Source organism: Saccopteryx leptura, chromosome 12, assembly GCF_036850995.1.
Source record: "Saccopteryx leptura isolate mSacLep1 chromosome 12, mSacLep1_pri_phased_curated, whole genome shotgun sequence".
Taxonomy (NCBI): Eukaryota; Metazoa; Chordata; class Mammalia; order Chiroptera; family Emballonuridae; genus Saccopteryx; species Saccopteryx leptura.
In genome coordinates, this window is record NC_089514.1 from 26,614,553 (window position 1) to 26,634,555 (window position 20,003).

At 50.1% G+C, this 20,003-nt stretch overlaps 1 protein-coding gene across 3 annotated transcripts; it reads right to left on the minus strand.

Annotated features, from left to right (window-relative positions):
- Window positions 1-335: 335 nt before the first annotated feature.
- LOC136384063 (isovaleryl-CoA dehydrogenase, mitochondrial-like) lies at window positions 336-14,192 on the minus strand. Of its 3 annotated transcripts, none has more exons than XM_066354116.1 (13): window positions 13,978-14,192; window positions 12,839-12,928; window positions 12,583-12,634; window positions 10,122-10,291; window positions 9,191-9,284; window positions 8,855-8,991; window positions 7,105-7,201; window positions 5,896-5,989; window positions 5,302-5,383; window positions 4,465-4,569; window positions 4,294-4,366; window positions 3,559-3,644; window positions 336-673 (listed from the first exon to the last, which is right to left on the minus strand). In XM_066354116.1, the coding sequence occupies exons 1-13, from the start codon at window positions 14,128-14,130 to the stop codon at window positions 632-634; spliced, it is 1,275 nt and encodes a 424-aa protein (XP_066210213.1). In that variant the 5' UTR covers window positions 14,131-14,192; the 3' UTR covers window positions 336-631. The 3 variants fall into 3 exon arrangements, with proteins under 3 accessions (XP_066210213.1, XP_066210211.1, XP_066210212.1); XM_066354114.1 differs by lacking the exon at window positions 336-673 and adding an exon at window positions 2,588-3,026; XM_066354115.1 differs by lacking the exon at window positions 336-673 and having other exon boundaries at window positions 3,423-3,644.
- Between the last annotated feature and the right edge of the window lie 5,811 nt (window positions 14,193-20,003).

Genomic DNA, 20,003 nt, shown 5'->3' on the forward strand with positions numbered 1-20,003 from the left:
CGTGCTCAAGCTAGCAACCTCTGGGTTTCAAGCCTGGGTCCTCTGCATCCCAGCCCAATGCTCTATCTACTGCACCACCACCTGGTCAGGTCCAAAGGCGCTTCTTGTATTGAGCCTTCGTTTCTCATTTGTAAGAGAATAGAGATGATGGCAGAGATTGGGTGTCCCCTGTTTCTCTTCCCATGTTTTGTATACCATCTGGAGAGGGTGGCCCCTTCGGCCCCTCTTAGGACGGTGGCCCATCAGACATGGGTTTCCAGAATTAGGTAGTTTTACTGTAAAACCCTTAATCCCAGCTCAGCACCTCATGGGCTTCTATTACATCTCGATTACATCTCGATTCTTACACCGGAAATCTACCTCCTGGAGCTCTGTCCCCCATCTTCCTGTGGCGAACCCTTACAAGGAATTTTAACTCCTTGGGATGCACACTAGTCTTAAGCATATGACAGCCCCACTGCTGGTTAACGCTTGTTTCCTGCCAGATTCCTTGTTGAAATAAAAATGTAATAATTTTATTCTTGTCAATTGGTGGAGGAAAAGAACCATCTCTATTTCCTGCACATTGTCTTTAGATTAGTTTTGTGGAGGTTTCCTTTAAATTTACTATTTCCCAATTAGTTGATGTTTCTCATCTCTTTCTCTTCCAATCTCCTTCTTCTTCTTCCTCTTGCTAAAAATAAAATAAATAAAATAAAATACAAATTTCAGGAAGGTAGTTCTTTAAAAACAAAAAACACCTTAGCCGTTTGATCAATTTAATTATGTCATTTAATTATGTTTGATCAATTTAATTAGACACTAACTTTTCTAAGTTAGTGTCACATATGGTTTTTGTCTATGGCTAAAAGACCTCTGTGTGTCTCTGTATAGTCATGTGTGTTATAAGGTATCTTCTACTTCATAATAATGTCGTTTATTTATTTTTTTTAAAAAAAGAAGGTTGCCTGACCAAGCGGTGGCGCAGTGGGTAGAACATCGGACTGGGACGCAGAAGAACCCAGGTTCGAGACCCCGAGGTTTCCAGTTTGAGCGCGGGCTCGTCTGGTTTGAGCAAAGCTCACCAGCTTGGACCCAAGGTTGCTGGCTCAAGCAATGGGTTGCTTGGTCTGCTGAAGGCCCACGGTCAAGGCACATATGAGAAAGCAATCAATGAACAACTAAAGTGTCGCAACGAAAAAACTAATAATTGATGCTTCTCATCTCTCCGTTCCTGTCTGTCCCTCCCCATCTATCCCTCTCTCTCTGACTCTCTCTCTGTCTCTGTAAAATAAATAAATAAATAAATAAATAAATAAAATAAAAAAAATAGTAAAAAAAGAAGCTTGTAAAAATGGGCTTAAACTCGTGTTTACATGAGAAATCTCAAAGTTATAATAGGAACTAACCCAAATTCTTTTCAGAATCATTTGAGCTGGAAAAATATTTTATAATATTTTTATAATATTTAAAAATATTTTATAATATTTGAGCTGGTTTGAGTTTGGTTTCATAAATAGGCATATCTTTAGAATCATCAACATTAAATAATATACTGCTCACAAAAATTAGAGGATATTTCAAGATAAATATGAAGCTATAAAATATCCCCTAATTTTTGTGAGCACTGTATTTTTATTTTTATCTGTGTTTATTAGTTTAAAAAGTTCATGTTATCGCTTTTAAAATATGTCAGTGAGAAAACTTGGTATAATAAAATTTTCAAAGCAATCTAACTTAATTGTTCAAAGCAAGTAAGTTAAATAAATGTAAGTGGAATAAATAGTTTCTTTTAGGCCCTGGCTGGTAGCTCAGTTGGTTAGAGCATTGTCCCAAAACACCAGAGTAGTGGGTTCTATCCCTGGTCAGGGCACATATAAGAATCAACCAATAGCCTGACCAGGTGGTGGCGCAGTGGATAGAGCGCCGGACTGGGATGTGGAGGACCCAGATTAGAGACCCTGAGTTCACCAGCTTAAGTGTAGGCTCATCTGGTTTGAGCAAAGCTCACCAGCTTGGACCCAAGGTCACGGGCTCGAGCAAGGGGTTACTCAGTATGCTGAAGGCCCACGGTCAAGGTACATATGAGAAAGTAATCAATGAACAACTAAAGTGTCGCAACAAAAAACTGATGATTGATGCTTCTCATCTCTCTCCATTCCTGTCTGTCTGTCCCTATCTATCCGTCTCTCTGACTCTCTCTCTGTCCCTGTAAAAAAAAAAAAGAACCAATAAATGCATAAATAAGTGGAACAAATCAATATTTTTCTCTCTCTCTCTCTCCCTTTCTCTCTCAAGTCAATCAATCAATTTAAAAAAATGGGTTGGTTTCCAAAAGTTTATGAGCTCCTTCAAGCTCCAAGAATCTTACCACTCTGGGCTTCCAACTACCTTTTAAAACCCCCTGGGTATCTGGAAAAGGGAGGCTGAGACTTCTCTCCTAAGGGCTGGTTCCACCCAGGCCCCTTTTCACCAGTGAGCGGAGTGGAGGGCAGGGGCAGACCTGGACCCACCCCTCTCCCAGCAGGAAGGGCTGGAGCCAGTCAGGAGGCAGCAGCCAGTCAACTGCTTCTCCCCCAAAACACCAGTTAGAAAGCAGATGGGGCTGCTTCACAATATGTTTAATACAGAATGGCAGCGGCTGCTGTGACGCTGCAGAACTAGCCCCAGGGTGCCCAGAGCAGGGTCCACGGGCAGCCTTGGCTGGAGCCCAGCCGGATGACGCAGGCCTGCTGCCCGGTCGGCTGTGGGCTGCCACGTGGCCGGCACTGGGTGGGGGCAGGGCACCGCAGTGCTGCTGCCAGAGGCCAGCGTCAGCTGATCTTTCACAAGCGTGCTGCCCTCTGCGCCCCCTGGACTCTGCCTGGCACACGTGTTCTGAGAGGCCTGTTCCCAGAGCTCCACCCCAAAATGGTGGGGTTTCAGCCTTAAAAGATGAAGTCCCTGGAGGGGCGCGGGGCTGTGCAGAGTGGGTGCCTGCTCAGAAGCTGCTGGGCTGATGCCTCTAGATATTGGCGTAACAGAGCCTGGGCAGAGGGGTGTTTTCCCTGGAAGAGAATACCAAGTCCCAGTAACTGAGCTCCCTGCCAGAACTCCACCCCAGAAAAACAGGTGGCTGCCCAACCACCCCCACGTGCCACCCCGGAGGGCAGGGCGTCAGGCTTGGAAGAGAGCCCAGGCGCAGGGTCACCAAAGCCCACCCAGAAAGCCCCAGAAGAACCACTGTGCTTCCTGCCGAGTCCATTTTAAGCCACTGAACGCTTTTCCGAGGCCTGTCCGAGGCCCGCAGCGCTTGGCCACCATTGTCTCTGTACAGTGCAGGGGCCAGAGGGCCGGTGCGGGAAGGGCAGCCACGCAGCAGGACCGGCCTCGGGCAGCGGAGGAGAGCTGGCGCGGGAAGGGCAGCCACGCAGCAGGACCGGCCTCGGGCAGCGGAGGAGAGCTGGCGCGGGAAGGGCAGCCACGCAGCAGGACCGGCCTCGGGCAGCGGAGGAGGGCTGCCCGGCACGGGGCAGGGGTGCGGGTCTGGGGTCAGCGGAAGTCTGCGTTGAAGGCTCTGCCGACGACCAGCCGCCTCACCTCGCTGGTGCCGCCCCCAATCTCACACAGCTTGGCATCTCGCAGAAAGCGGCCCATGGGGAAGCTGTTGACGTAGCCATTGCCACCTGTAGCCAGGGCATGGGCAGAGAAGAAAGGACAACAGGGAAAGGGATGGGCAGTGGGCAGACCGAGGGAGGCAAACAGAAGGCGAAGGACACAGAAACGGGCCAGAGAGAGAGAGAGAGAGAGACTGGTGAATAAGAACCAATAGGAGGTTGGGAGAGGGCAGGGTACCGGGTAGCTTACTCGGGAGGACAGTGGACAAGGGGCTGGAAGGCCACCTGGAGTGCGGAGGGATAGCAGGCAGGCAGAGGGGAAGGTCACTGGCAAACATGGAAAAGGGGGACAAGGAGATACTGCATGGCGCTCATGGGGCGCCGGGCCCAGAGAAGTGAAGTAATGTGCGCGTCCCAGAGCCGGTCAGTGGGAGAGCCGGGCCTTAGCCTAGCCCGCCGGCTGGGGTCTGTGCTCCTAAGCGCTGTGCAGCTGTGAGACAAGGCTGTCCCCACCTCAGCACCTCTCGCTGCACTTCCCAGTGTCCCAGGCTCGTTGGCTTTTCCATGTTCTAGGAGCTGTGTGGGGCTGGAGGAGCCTCGGGGCAGCTGCTCAGCGGCAGCTAACTGAAGCTCAGAGTTGGGGCTGGAGAGATGTCGCCTGCTAGAGGCAGCCACAGGCTCCCAAGCAGGGGCAGCCCTGGGCGTGGGGGCCACTCACCGAGACACTGAATGCCATCCAGGGCCACCTGCACGGCGCACTCAGCTGAGTACAGAAGCACACCCGCGCAGTCCTGGGGGAGGGGGTCCCAGGTCAGCATGGCCCTGCCAGGGCCACACAGAGAGGGATCCCAGTAACCTGCCCACTGCCCCCTTTTGGGCAGGCTTTCACCTTGGGGGTGTAGTGGCCCCCATTGCAGGCCTTGGTGACATTGTAGATGTACTGCCGACATGCCATTAGGCGGGTGTACATGTTGGCCATCTTCTCCTGCATCAACTGGGCAGAAGGGGAAGTCAAGTCAACATGCTGGGGCCACATTCCTGTCAGACACTCTCCACAGCCACCAAAAGCAGATCAGCAGTAGCAACCCGACAGCCAGATGGGGACATCAGGGCACAGAGAGCAGACAGGACTTGGCTGGGATGACGGAGACGGCAGCAGGTCTGGAATCAAGGCCAAAGGGCTGCCGCTGCACCCACAAACGGCCCTCCACCCACCTCACCTCACCTCATTAACGTCCTAGACTAGAAAACGCATCTCCCTTTCCCCCACACTTCCCCAAACTGCATGCTTCACCCTCCAACCTAACAATGCCTAGTTCATTCATCTCAAACAGGAAGCGAGGCGACATGTTATGAACTTCCCGACAACCTCCAAAGCCAGGTAGCATGCTCAAGAAGCCTGTATTCCTAGCATTCAGATTCATTTTGCTGGGGGAGGATAGTAAATGCCCCTAGCACATGCCCTGTATCCTCATTTGTTAAGGAAAACTTGAACCCGCACTGGCTGGATAGCTCACTTGTTCAGAGTGTTGTCCTGATACACAGGTTGTGGGTTTGATCCCCGGTCAGGGTACATATGGGAAGCCACCAAGGAAATACAACTAAATAGAACAAGTGAATGCCTCTTTCTGTGTGTGTCTCTGTCTCTCTAAAATCAAGCAATAAAAAAAAGAGAGAAAGCTGAAACCCAACAAAAGAGCACATTTCAACAAAGCATTCCACTTACCTGGAAGTGGCCGATCTTCTGGCCAAAGGCTTCCCTGGTGTGCAGGTAGGGGACAGTGTGGTCCAGGACAGCCTGCATGAGCCTGTGGAGAGGAGAAAGACGGGCAGGGACTCACTGTCCCCCCACGTCCAGCGGGGGTGGCAAAATGCCAATGTGGGAAGGCTGGGGGGGGGGCAACTCAGTGAGACAAGGAGCTGGAGTTCTAGGGAGGGGAAGACAGAGTGAGGACACTTGTCATCTCAGCTCAGCCACTGCACTGGCTGCCCAGGACTTGTGCCCTTTCCCTCGGGAGCAGACAGAGCAGCGAGAGCCCTGCCTGGCGGGGCCTCAGAGCAGGTGTCCTGTTGCACATCCTCAGTAACTGACCAGTCCTGCTTCTCAGCCTTGTGTCTTTCAACTAACGGTCTTGCCCTTCAGTGTGAAGAAGTTAACATGTGGGAGGAAGAGGGAGGTTCTTTCTAGGTCCAGGAGGGAATGTGCATGGCCAGGCCGTGGCCCCCCGTGGCCCCCGTGGGGAAGCTGCAGCTGCTCTGGCCAGGGCGCCCCTGGCCCAGGTGGCCGAGAGCCCAGCTCCGCCCTGCGCCTCACACTCACCCGAGGGCTACGCCGGACAGCACCAGCCGCTCCAGGTCCAGCCCGCTCATCAGCACGTAGACGCCCTTGCTCAGCTGGCCCAAGATGTTGTCGGCTGCCGGGAGAAGCGCTGGTCAGAGGAAAGAGGGCTGTCCACAGACTCCTCACTAGTATAAAAGCCACTAGGTTTGGTACCATGGCTCCCATACAGGTAGCGAAATATGTCACCTGACCTTCAACTAGGGTGGTTCTGGGTGAGATAAAAGGAGGGAGTTTATCACTTCCAGTCAGAAGTAGAGCTTGCTAGATAGACCCCCACCACGCCACACACCCTCACACCCATCCACACACCACCCGCAAGACAACCAAAGGTCCGATCCTTTGGTCTCCTTCTCCACTGCCTTGGATGAGACAGAAGAAAAGCTGATTTGCCCGTCTCTCACACCTATGCCCATAATTACTCTTTCCCTCAGGATGAGCTTGCTTTGGTCCAGTATAACCTGTCCCCTCCCTTCCCCTCCTCTCCAAGGTAGTCCATGGAAGAGCCACTGCCCAGCAGATAGGAAATTCAGCACTAGTGACAGAGCCCCTCTCTACCCCGGATGCCAGGACCCTGGGTGACCTTGGAGTGTTCTCCTGCTTACAAAAGATGGTCTGCACCGACCCCCTCTCCCCTCGACGCTCCTTGGAACCAAAGCATAGTCTGCATGAGTGGGGGGTCCTGGGGGTGAGGGCTTGTCTGCGGCTGCGGGGCAGAGCAAACCCAGTCAGTGACCAAGGCCGTGTCCTTGTTCTCATTAGCACAGGAAGGGTGTGCTGGTGCGCCCACAACGTGCCGCATCTTTCATTATACTTCAGGGGAGAAAAATACTCCAACGGAATGGCCTTCCCTTCGCTAAGTCTGCCTTCCGTCCGTGTATTTGGATGGGTTTGACTTCTCAGCATTGTTACTGGGTACCTCCCCCAGGCTGTGCAGGGAGATGGACAGACAGGGATGTCTGAAGGACATTGTAGGCTCTCCCCTCAGTCAGGCACACAGGGAAAACTTGTCCCTAACAGCTCCAGAGTGCACGTACGGGCCAGTTGGCAAATAGGGTAGTGGCAGCCCCCCCCCCCGCGGTCTAGGCATAGTCATTGGTATGCTAACAGTGGGGAGCCTCTCTAGCAAGAGCTGGGCATTCTCAGCTTATGAAGGGGTCAGGCCCGGGGCCCACCGTTTCTCAGACTCACCAGGAACCTTGCAGTCTTCAAAGATGAGCTCAGAGGTGTTAGAGCCCCTCATCCCTAGCTTATCCAGCGTCTTGCCGGTGCTGAAGCCAGGCATACTCTTTACAGAAACAAAAGGTGACCTTGATTACAGAGCAGGCCCCAAGGGGGTCCTGTAAAGGGAACACCCCTGAAAAGTTCCCACTGTCCCATCCAGCCGCAGTACTCACATGTCACTCCAGCACTCTAGTCCCAGGGCCCCGGCCCCTGGACCCACCTGCTCCGCTGCTGGCAGCTCCAGCCCTACCAGCCCACGGGGTCCCTAGCCTTCCCTGCTGCTGGCTTCAGTTCTCCCCACTTCTCAGGGGGCACCTCTTCCTCAAAAGCCCGATCCCTGGGGCCCTCCGGACCCCTCCTGTCTTTGTTTCCTCACTTCCCAGACATTCCCCCAGCCCATTCAAGTCCTCTGGCCCTCGGTTGCTCCACCATCTGTACCTAACTAAGTCCCAGCCGGGATCAGTTCAACCACCTGCATGCTTCGATCCAGGCAGATCAGATGCGAAATGCGTTGGCCAGCGCCCAGAGGAGTGCACATGCTAATCCGCTTGCCTCCTGGCTGAACGGCTTTACCCAGCTGTGAGATTTCCGATCTCAGCCAGCCCTTTCAGGCTACTCAACTCTCATCCTCCAATCCTAGCCAGCTGCCTTCCCCTGCTCCCTAGGGCAGGGGTCCCCAAACTTTTTACACAGGGGGCCAGTTCACTGTCCCTCAGACCGTTGGAGGGCCGGACTATAAAAAAAACTATGAACAAATCCCTATGCACACTGCACATATCTTATTTTAAAGTAAAAAAACAAAACGGGAACAAATACAATATTTAAAATAAACAAGTAAATTTAAATCAAGAAACTGACCAGTATTTCAATGGGAACTATGGGCCTGCTTTTGGCTAATGAGATGGTCAATGTGCTCCTCTCACTGACCACCAATGAAAGAGGTGCCTCTTCCGGAAGTGCGGCGGGGGCCGGATAAATGGCCTCAGGGGGCCGCATGTGGCCCGCGGGCCATAGTTTGGGGACCCCTGCCCTAGGGAGAGTACGGCAAACTTTTACAACACTAATTCATGGAACCGCCTACCAACTCCCTCGCGCCCATGGTCCCCAGCCCTCACAGGTGCCCTGGCCCTCCACCCCAAGGGCAGGCAGATGAACCTCCCCCATCACCTGTAACCACCCTCAATTCTCCGTCTTCTCCCCGCTGAGTTTTGCTTACTTGCTCAAGTTGTCCCTCTCCTATTTTTCTTTACCAAAAAATGTGCTCGGCCCTCTCCCATTCTTAAAAAACAAACTCAAACTCCCAGCTTTTCGTTCTAACTGCTACCCTGTGTCCCTCTTGCCTGTGTTGTCAGAGTTCTAAAGCTGCAGCCTCCACTCAGCCTCCACTCGCACCCCCACCGCCCTCAGGCTTCCATCGCTGCTCTGGGCATCCCGATGACACCTTCTTGCCAAAGCCAGTTGTCCCCTTCCAGTCCTCAATTTCCTGGCCCTTTGTGTGGCCAGGCTGGGTGAGTGGCTCCACCAATGTCAGACTCGCCCCGTCCCCCGGGGCTCCACATGTCAGCCACCCCCTTCCCAGTCTGCTCTTGCCTCGCCCTCGCCCCAGGGAGCGTGACAGTGTCCAGGATTGAGCGTGTGTGCAATCAGCCGAAAGGGTCTATCTGCAACACTGTCGGGAGACAGAGGCCCCCCCCACCGTGCCTTGCCCTCCACTCACCTTCTCCACGATGAAGGCTGTGATGCCCCGAGAAGCTGGCACAGCAGCCAGATCTGTCTTGGCATAGACGATAAGGACGTCGGCATCGGGGCCGTTGGTGATCCAGGCCTTGCTGCCATTCAGGACGTAGTGATCTCCTAAGAACAGAGGTTTGGCTGCTTACACCAGCCACGTTGGCCTGTCGCAGCCAGTCGGTCCACAGACCTGCTGAGCAGGAAGTGCCCAGCTGGACACAGTTTGGAAACCCAGCAGCAGCCACCCTGCATTACTGCTCCCTCAGCCCGAGAGGGTCTCTCCCTCCACCCGATTCAGCTCCCAAGTCAGAAGGTGCCTCACCCTTTTTCTCTGCCTTCAGCTTCATGGAGACAACGTCAGAGCCAGCATTGGGCTCACTCATGGCCAGGGCTCCAATATACTCACCGCTGATCAGCTGCAAGGAGAAGCCCAAAGGGCCTGGTTATGACTTCAGAGGCACCTGCAGGAACTCAGACACTACTTGCCTGTTCACATGACACCCCTTCGAACTTCTCAGAATGGCTATTGGTCAAGTCTTACGAGAGAAACCCTGTGTCTACAAAGCTAAAACATCTCTCCCTTTTTCTGTTCTCCATGCACAGAAAGCAGATCCTACTAGTCCATTTCTTAAAGTGCTCTCTGAAAATTTTTTCAGTGATGAACTCAGGATGTCTGGCCCTATCTTTAGTTTTTATCTTGAATTTTTTTTTTCTTAAGTGAGAAGTGGGAGGCAGAGAGACAGACTCCAGCATGCTCCTTGACTGGGATCCACCTGGCAAGCCCCCTATGGAGCAATGCTCTACCCATTTGGGGTTGTTGCTCCATTGCTTGGCAACCGAGCTACTTTAGCACCTGAGGAGTGACCATGAAGCCACCCTCAGGACCTGGGGCCACCTTGCTCCAACTGAGCCATGGCTTCAGGAGGAAAAAAGAAAGAGAAAGAGTGGGGGTAGAGGGAGAGGGGTAGAGAAGCAGATGGTCACTTCTTCCGTGTGCCTTGACTGGGAATCGAACCCAAGACATCCACATGGTGGGCTGACACTCCACCACTGAGACAACCGGCCAGAGCTGATCTTTAATTTTTGGACTGAAGTATTTGCAAGCGAATCCCCGACCCCTTCCTAACCATGCCTGGTTCAGGGCAGCATGCTATAGAACACAAGTCTGCCTGGCCCTCACCCACAGGGGAGGTGCCTCGTGGTTGGTGGCTGCACTGTGACAGCAGCGTGTTTCTCCATTCCCGTTTCCTCACCTTGGGCAGGTACTTCTCCTTCTGGACCTCGTTCCCATGGCGCACAATTTGATTGACGCACAGGTTGGAGTGGGCCCCATAGCTGAGTCCCACGGCTCCGGAAGCACGGGACATCTCCTCCACCACCAGCACGTGCTCCAGGTAGCCCAGGCCAGAGCCGCCGTACTGGACTGGGAGGGGAGGTTGTGCAGGGGAAGCGGAAAAGGCGGCTCAGATTAACCCAGGACATTGACAGGAGCCTAACATTTATTGACAGTGGAGAAACATCCTAGTAGGAGCTGTTCCAAGTTCCCCCTGACAAAGTCAACAAGCTGATGCCATGGACTCTGCTTACAAACACACAGACTGGTTTTTCTGCTGCCTCTGAGGTGGGATTTAGAGAAGTCAGTGCAACCCCCGCTTTATGCCTGACAGAACTCTTAATGAAGACAACAGAACCCGAGTACCCACTTTTCAGAAAACGACAGAAATAGAGAGGCAGATGTATAAAGAAAGGAAGAGGACCTGAAGTTGAACCAAGAAACACAAAGAGGGAAGATCAAAGCACAAAGAACAGACACAAAGGATGTGTGTGTAAGAGGCCTGAGGAAGGTGAGGTTTTCCTAGCAGAGGTTTGGACCTAAAGAAAACTCGGTGGGCAGAGCAGCAGAGGCAGAAGAGACGCCGGTGGGGAATATCAGAACTCCTCATAAAAATGTGCCCTGTCACCTGCCCAGGCGGTGGTGCAGTGGATAGAGTGTCAGACTGGGATGCAGAAGGACCCAGGTTTGAGACCCCCAAGGTCACCAGCTTGAGTGCGGGCTCATCTGGCTTGAGCAAAAAGCTCACCAGCTTGGGCCCAAGGTCGCTGGCTCCAGCAAGGGGTTACTCGGTCTGCTGAAGGCCCGTGGTCAAGGCACATATGAGAAAGCAATCAATGAACAACTAAGGTGTCACAACAAAAAACTGATGATTGATGCTTCTAATCTCTCTCCGTCCCTGTCTGTCTGTCCCTATCTATCCCTCTCTCTGACTCTCTCTCTGTTCCTGTAAAAAAAAAAAAAAAAAATGTGACCTGTCCTTGGCACAGATACAAAATCAAAGTGATCAAAGTGGCAGGGTGATCTGGTACCAAGCCCCTGTCCAGCTGTTTGTGTAAACCCTGGTGAGATCCTCTGCATGTGTTCACTCTGACTGAGAAGTCAGGGTCATCCAGAGATCTTGGGAGGGGTTAACTGACCTGACCCCCGGCCTGTAATTCCGGGAAGGAAAGCCCACAGGTGGGTGACACTGGAAACAGTGACCATGACAACCTGGCAGAAACCAGAACTCATATCTGACTTTCTTTTTGAAGTTCTGATTTCTAACTACCTCTTTCTTCTACTAACTACCATCTGATTCAGAAGCATATTCTCTATGGGGGCTCATAAACCCCCAAGACACAGTGGAAGAAGGAATCTTGTTAGGGAGTTCTCAGTGGCCTTCTCCCTACCATTTTCCATTAAGGTGGTTAAGTTAATTTTTAAGTGGTTTCATTTTATCATTACTCACAATGTAACTTTCTGTGATCAGCTCGAATCCAAAAACTGTTCCCAAGTGGTGAGAGGAAGGTATAAGAAGTGTATTGTGTTCACCTCTATGCCAATGCCCAGTGAGTACAAGCTGAGCCAGGGAATGCCATCCAGGCTTAGCTGGTGAGGCCACAGGCACACCGGCAAGCCAGGCTGGACCAGCTCTCTAGAGGCCAACATCCAAATCAGAGCCCACAAGATCTCTGCCCTTTATCCCTGGAAACCCAAGGACACAGGGCAGCCTGTAGGACAGGGTAGTGAATGATCATCTACTACCTCATGTGGAGGCCCAGACAGGCATCCCTCTCCTCCTCACCGCCATCTGTTCCCAAAGGAGCCGCAGGGCCAAGCTGTGTGCCTAGATGCTACTATGGGGCAGAGCCTGACCCGCGGACTGAGGTACTAAGACAGCTGCCAGATCACTTGGGAGAGCTTAGTAAGCGTGTAGACTTCAAAAGTCTAAGCGATCCTGATCTAAGTGAACCACACTGACTTAATCTCTTTACCTTTTCAACATCTCTGCCTAAGAAATAGAAGGGCTGAGCCCCCACCTGGCAACTCAGTTAGTTACAGCATTGCAACCCTATACACCAGGGTTGCATGTTCGATCACCAGTTATGGCACATACAAGAATCAACTAGTGAATGCATAAATAAGTGGGACAGCAAATTGATGTTTCTCTCCCTCTCTCCATTCTTCACTCTCCGAAGATTAATTTTAAAAATTAAATAAAGCACAACAAATATAAGAAATAGGAGGGCTGACATCAATGGGCACTTTCCCAGAACCAAGAGGGAGGAAGTTCTAGGTTTCTTTCAGCCCGATCTTTCCACTCCTTCCCTGCTTCTTTTGGGACTGGTGTTAAAGGGCATGCAAGAAAAGTTCTCTTTAGGGAGTGACACTGTGCTCACCAGGGGCTGTGATGCCCAGGACTCCCAGCTTCCCCAGCTGCTTCCAGAACTCCTGCCAACAAAACGGAGTGAGTACAGTGACCCTGGACACCTGGAACCATGAGGCCCAAACACACCCCAGAAAGGGGTGCACTTCTGAGGAGTTTCACTTCCCGGAAGACTATACGAGCTCTTGTAGCTGCAGGGTACGTCCCAGGCCAGCCCAGCTCCCAGACCACCACCCTCCGGACTCCCCGGTGTGGGCCTCAAGACTCACTCGAAGGTTCTTGAATTCATTGCTGCGATCGATCTCCTGGGCCTGGGGGGCTAGGTGCGCCTGGAAGAACTCAGTCATGGTCTGACGAAACTAGAGGGAGAGAGGTGGACAGACGCCCCTTCAACGGCACTGCACTGCCACGCGGGACAGCGTCTCCACTGCTGAGGACACATCAGAGCAACAGCCCCCAGACCCTTCACCAAACAGCATCAGCCGAAACTTAGAGGCTCGTAGTTTATGCTTCCTCCAGATAATCTTTACCCCTCTTTCTTGAGGTCCCCAGTCTAGACAGCGTGAAGATAATTTTTTTTAAATGCCACTCCCCTACATAAAATCAATCCACAGCTTTCCTTTATACTTAAGCGGCCAAGGCCCTGCACGAGCTGACCCTGGGTAATTCTTCCCGCCTTTCCCGGTACCCGCCTACACACTCACACACACACACACACACACACACACACACACACACACACACACACACACACACACCTTACTGTGCCTCCTTCAGTTCTAGGTGCTGGTCTGGCTCTTTTCTGCCCTTTTTTGCCTGAAAGCAATTACTCAGAAATTGGACACTGCTTGGCAGTAAACTTTGAGAACCAGAATTGATTTCCAGTTCTCCCGGGTGACTTAAGCCTCTGCTGACGGTAAACCCCGACAGGCGTGCAGTTTCCCCAGGCACTGGCGCAGGCTCCGGGCTGCCACAGGAGAACCAGGTTCCAGGGCCCCGTGTCCAAGTGGCAGCCTCCTTCCCCCTGGAAGGGCTCTGGTTCAGCGCCACGTGGAATGCCATCTTTCAAGGACATTGTTCCAGTCCACTTGGTGCTCTGACTCGGTGGGGTTAGATAACCCTGCATGTCAAGACCCCGGAGGTGAGTGTTTGAAAAAGATTTCTTGTGGAATAATGATTAACCTGGCTGAGAGGGCACTCTGGCCACATGTGGGTGGCCGCTGCCAACATCCGCCAGAACACCATCAGTCTCCCGGGAGCCTTCCTGTCTGACTCCCCATCGAACCCCCGCAGCCCGGGCGCCCCCTGGCTGGGTGGCCGTGGGCAGGAGCGCGCCGAGGCGACACGGAGCAGGCAGACGGGCCACGCCGGGAGCCCGCGGGGCAGGGAAGAGGGACAGGCTCCCTACCCGCTTCTGTTTCTCGCTTAGCCCGTTGATCACATCGTCCACGGGCAACAGTGAGTGGGCCCGCTGGGAAACCAGGCGGGCGAGCGGCGACAGCGGCATCAGCAGCCTCCAGCTGGGCGCGCGCCGTCCCAGCAGCCAAGCGGTCCTGGCCATCGCCGCCCGACCTCTGTTCCAGCGGGAGCCCGAGCGGAGCCCTGCCGCCCTGGGCGCTCCACCAATCCGGGCTCGCTGCCCCACCTCGCGGGGCGGGTCTCCAGCCGCCTGTCACTCTCGGCTGCCAGCCCACAGCCGAGCCCTTCAGTGGCGAACCCTGCCAGTGGACGCTCGTGGGGCGGTGTGAGTGCCAGGCGCCAAACCTGCTGGTGTCAGTGCTAAGTTGGATCTCCTTTAAGTAGAATAGACAGAAAGCGTCTCCTTTCCTGAGTGGAGTATAGTACAGGACCTCCCCTGCGCTGAAATTGCAGCCCTAACGGCAGCAGCTCTGAAACAGCAAAGGGAAAACTCCCCAAATCTGCAGTGTTTGGGAACCATTGCAATGCGGATTGTTTTGAGCTAAGGACGATTTTAGCTTCAGGCTCAAAAGAAACTTCTACCCCTCCCTTCTACCTAGGAGAACTTGAATTAGGGGGTTTGCCCTCTTTTGAACTATCTATAGGGCAGGACAAACTTCTATTAACTAAGCATCTGCTCTTCCTATCATCCTGCAGGGACCCCCGCAGGCACTATACCCCTGCCTTAGTCCAGGATGTCTCATATACCCCTGTTCTCTCTTCATCTCTGAAGCTTTCTACAGGTGGGGTCTCTGACTCTCTCACATATGTGGGGTTCTCAAACATATGTATGTATTATATTTGGTTAATATGTCTTGTTAATCTGTCTCAAGTCCATTTGATTATTAGACCAGCCAAAAGAAACTTGAAGGTAGAGGAAAGATTTTCTCCCTATGACAGCTGTCAGTTTTTTCTTTAGGCTAACAGAGAGAAAGACTCTAGAGGTAATCAACTTTGTGCCTTCGGCTCACGGGAATGTTTTATACCACCAGAAATACTATTTATCTCAGCTGAAACCTGACAAGATATTTAAAAGAATTGAATGACTTTCCGATCAGAAATTTGGCCACATTGGAAATTAATGTCAGAGCCTGATAAGAAATGTACCCAGAGGGACAGAAACATCCCAACAATGGGTGGAAGGATTTGTCAATCTCTTGCCACCATTTAAACTGCAACCCAATTGTTGAGGTATTGGCTCCAAAAATCAATGGAAGCTCACCAATTCTTTTTGCCAAAACCTTGCAAAAACTGCCCTATTAATCTAAAAAGAATTATATTTGTTTTATGAAACCAGTCTTTCTAGGAGGAGCTTGAATTTCTTTCCCTGTGCCTTTGAGATGTGAATATTAGGTCTTCTCCAGGAACTCTTACCCAAGCCAACTTTTAAAATGCAAATTTCGGTAAGGTAATTCTTAAAAAGAAAAAAGAAAAACAACTTAGCCATGTGAACAGATCAATGTGATTATGCCAGCTGTTCTTTCTAAGTTAGTGAGTTTTGCACTATGATGTCTGTCTTACGGTGAAAAGATCTCTGTGTGTGTCTGTCTCTACGTATACTAATTGGAAAATGCCAGTGCTCTTGCTACCTGTCACATATATACTCAATAAGCAGAGACAAAGATTGAATCATGATCATGTACTTTTAATCGGATGGCCAGTGACCTGAGAAGGCAGAGGACTTCAGACTTTATGGTGTGCTTTAACATCTCTTTTCAGGCTGGGTCTTTTACAGTGATTTCAGAATGGTTAGTAACGGTTAAAATCATAACCATATGTGATTAGCTAAGCAAGGATGGTGGTGGTGAACTTTTCTCAGGAGTGTCTTCAAAGTCTTTGGTATATGTCTCTTCAGATTGTCAGGTCCGGTTGTTCCAACCTGGAGATCACTTGATTGATATCAAGATATCTAGTCTCTCCCAGATCTTATGAGTGATTGATCATGCTACCTAATTCTGAAAAACAATGTCTTAGCCAAGTATCCTTGGAGAAAAGGCAAAAGCAAATTATGTAAGATACATTGGTGGTAGTGTTGCAATTCATCTTTATGTCTATAGAAAGTATAAAACAGCTTCTAATACAGTTGACAAGTTATACATTCTCCTGCTGGGGCTAGTCTCTGGCCTCCTTATTCATTCCCCTGCTAAGGGGTTTTATCCTGCATGTCTAGTAATATGCCAGGGGAAAGTTAACCCAGGGGGTGAAATCTTTGTCTTCCCAGTTTTGCCCATTATTGTCACCCTTGACTTTCTGCCCTCGTAACCTCCTGTGGTCGAGCCTATAGTCCTGTGTAATGGGAAACAAAGCTGGACTCGGCGTTACCCATCACCCCTCTTGCCAATTTAAAGAGAGATGAGGGCCTGACCAGGCAGTGGCATAGTGGATAGAGTGCCAGATGGGGACGCAGAGGACACAGGTTTGAAACCCTGAGTTCACTGGCTTGCGCGCAGGCTCATCTGGCTTGAGCGCAGGCTCATCCAGCTTGAGAACAGGCTCACCTGCTTGAGTGCAGGGTGGCTGGCTTGAGCCCAAAGGTCACTGGCTTGAAACCCAAGGTCACTAGCTTGAGCCCAAGGTCGCAGGCTTGAGCAAGGGTTCATTTTCTCTGCTGTAGCCCGCTGGTCAAGGCACATAGGAGAAAGCAGTCAATGAACAACTAAGGAGACTAAGGAGCTGCAACAAAGAATTGATGCTTCTCATCTCTCTCCCTTCCTGTCTGTCCCTATCTGTCTCTCTCTCTGTCACAGAAAGAGAGAGGGAGAGAGAGAGAGAGAGGAAGAGAGAGAGAGAGAGACAGAGATGAGGACTGAGTAGGAACAAGGTGTGTCTTTATCAAAGAAACCAGTAGCCCTGTGAAGGCAGGGGAATTCTGTCCACAAGCTGTCTTGACATTCTCCTGGTGCTAGAGGTTTTTGTAGGGTTCAGGGCCAAAAGAAAATAAAAGGTAAAAGTCCATGCAGTTAGTCACATCACAATGTGCAGGAAGTGGGAGTTCAGTTGTAGGAACATTTCCTCCGCAAGTTCTTTTGATGTAGCACAGGTCTAATCAGCAGACAGCATGGTCCTGTCTGGTGTCCGTGGTAAATCTTCAAGGCAATAGGGCCAAGTGTCTCCCAGGAACAGCTGGGACCTGGAGCCTCCAGGTTCTGTGAAAAGATTCCCTGTTTTTTTAGATTACATGGTAAAGATGAAAGATTGGTGAACTAAGTTTCTAAATACTTTATAGGCTATGACTTTTCACAGTAAATCCGGTGGCTACGCTTTTATAAACAACTATTGTGATTTAAACCCCCCTAATTGTCAGGTCCCTCCCCAATGCAGCCTTTCCCCAGCTGGCCTGCAAAGGTAAACTTTTTGCTACATTTCAAAGTAAAGGCCAGGAAGCCAGTAATAGAGAACAGCAAGCAGATTAACTATTTCCTAACCCGGACAAATCTATTCATTACAACTAAAAGCTACTATTACCATAACCAAATTTCTCACTTTCAGGGTTCCCTATCACTTGCTCTGCACATGGCTGTCTAACTGCCTGTTACAGTGTTCATGTGTGTTGTATGGTATTTTCTTCCTTAGAATGATATGGTTAATTTATTTTGTTTAATAACCAGCTCCCTTTTAAATTGGCTTAAACAAACAGGTGCTTATATAAGAAACCTCAAATTTAAGATAAGAACTAACCCAAATGCCTTTCAGAATTATTTTATCTGGGAAAATATTTGAGATTGAAGCTGGTTTGAGTTTGGTTTGGATAAATAGGACTATCTTTAGACTCATCAGCATTAAATACTTTTCTTTGGTATTTTTTGAAGTTAGAAGCGGGGAGGCAGTCAAACAGACTCCCACATGCACCTGACCAAGATCCGCCCAGCATGCCCACAGGGGGCGATGCTCTGCCCATCTGGGGCACTGCTCTGTTGCGGCAGCAGCCATTCTAGCGCCTGAGGGGGAGGCCATGGAGCCATCCTCAATGCTCTGGCCAACTTTGCTCCAGTTGAGGCTTGGTTGTGGGAGGGGAAGAGAGAGATAAGAGAGAAAGGCGAGGGGGAAGGGTGGAGAAGCAGATGGGCACTTCTCCTGTGTGTCCTGGCCGGGAATTGAACCCAGGTCTTTTACATGCCGAGCTAACGCTCTACCACTAAGCCAACCGGCCAGGGCCAGCATTAAATACTTTTATTTAACCTGGATTTATTAGTTAAATAAAGTTCATGTTATCTCTGTTGCAAAATCTGTCATCAAGAAAATTTGGTATAATAAAATTTTCATGAGTAATCTAACTTAATTGTTAGAAGCAAGTAAATGAAATAAATATAAATAAGATTTTTCTTTTAGATTAACTCTTCAGCAACATAAAAATATTTTTGGTAACCTGAAGTTTTAAGGTTTTGCTGGCCAAATCAAATGATGGATATTCATTGAATGTTGAGGGCATTTCCAAGTAAGATAAAATAATAAATTAATGATTACTGAATGTAGGTTTATCTACTTTTTGCTTATTATAAAGAAACTAAAAATATTTGTATCTATTAATAAGCATGTCTTGTAGCCCTGGCCGGTTGGCTCAGCGGTAGAGCATCGGCTGGTGTGTGCAAGTCCTGGGTTCGATTCCTAGTCAGGGCACACAGGAGAAGAGACCATCTGCTTCTCCACCCTTCCCACTTCTCTCTCTCTTTCTCTCTCTTCCCCTCTCCCCACCTCTCACAGCCATGGCTCATTCAAGCAAGTTGGTCGGCCCTGGAGGCTGAGAGTGGCACCTAGGCCTTACCTCAGGAACTAAAACAGCTCAGTAGCCAAGCAACGAAGCAATGGCCCCAGATGGGCAGAGCATTGCCCCTTAGGGGGCTTTCAGGGTGGATCCCCTTCAGGACACATGTGGAAATCTATCTCTCTACCTCCCTGCCTCTCACTTAATAGAAATAAATAAGAAATAAATATTTTTTCTGCCACATTAAAAAAATGTTTGGTACTATGAGAAAATATGTATTTCTAGAAATTATGAAGTATGTTCATAAATGTATCAATCTAAAAATACTGGTGTATCAGATATTTGAAAATGTCTCTCTTCTTAGTTTTCACTGGGAATTAACATTTTAAAGGTTAAGAATTCTAATATGTAATTAAAGTTCCAGAAACTAATGGTAATAGGAAAAACAACTGTGTATACAAGATAAATTGGATATGGTTTGGCTTAAAAAAATGCATGAGATATGGAGATATGTTTTTGTTAAGGGAAGTGAAATAATTGTGTACTGACTGTTTCTAAATGAATGAGAAAACAAGCATGTGTACTAAAGGGGACACAGAAAGTTGTAGAAAGTTTATGAAAAAGAAATCTTTTTTTTTTTTTTTTTTTTTTTTTTTTTCATTTTTCTGAAGCTGGAAACAGGGAGAGACAGTCAGACAGACTCCCGCATGCGCCCGACCGGGATCCACCCGGCACGCCCACCAGGGGCGATGCTCTGCCCACCAGGGGGCGATGCTCTGCCCATCCTGGGCGTCTCCATGTTGCGACCAGAGCCACTCTAGCGCCTGAGGCAGAGGCCACAGAGCCATCCTCAGCGCCCGGGCCATCTTTGCTCCAATGGAGCCTTGGCTGCGGGAGGGGAAGAGAGAGACAGAGAGGAAAGCGCGGCGGAGGGGTGGAGAAGCAAATGGGCGCTTCTCCTGTGTGCCCTGGCCTGGAATCGAACCCGGGTCCTCCGCACGCTAGGCCGACGCTCTACCGCTGAGCCAACCGGCCAGGGCGAAAAAGAAATCTTTAGAAAGAAAATTTTATGTGAGGTCAAGCTGAATAAGGTTAAAATAAATTTAATCAAGTGATTGAATTTAAATATCAAAGCATAATTGAAGTTCTTTTTTTAAATTATTGATTGATTTTACAGAGAGAGAGAGAAATATCAATTTGTTGTTCCACCCATTTATGCATTCTTTGGTTCTTTTTTTAAAATTAATTTTAATGGGGTGACATTGATAAATCAG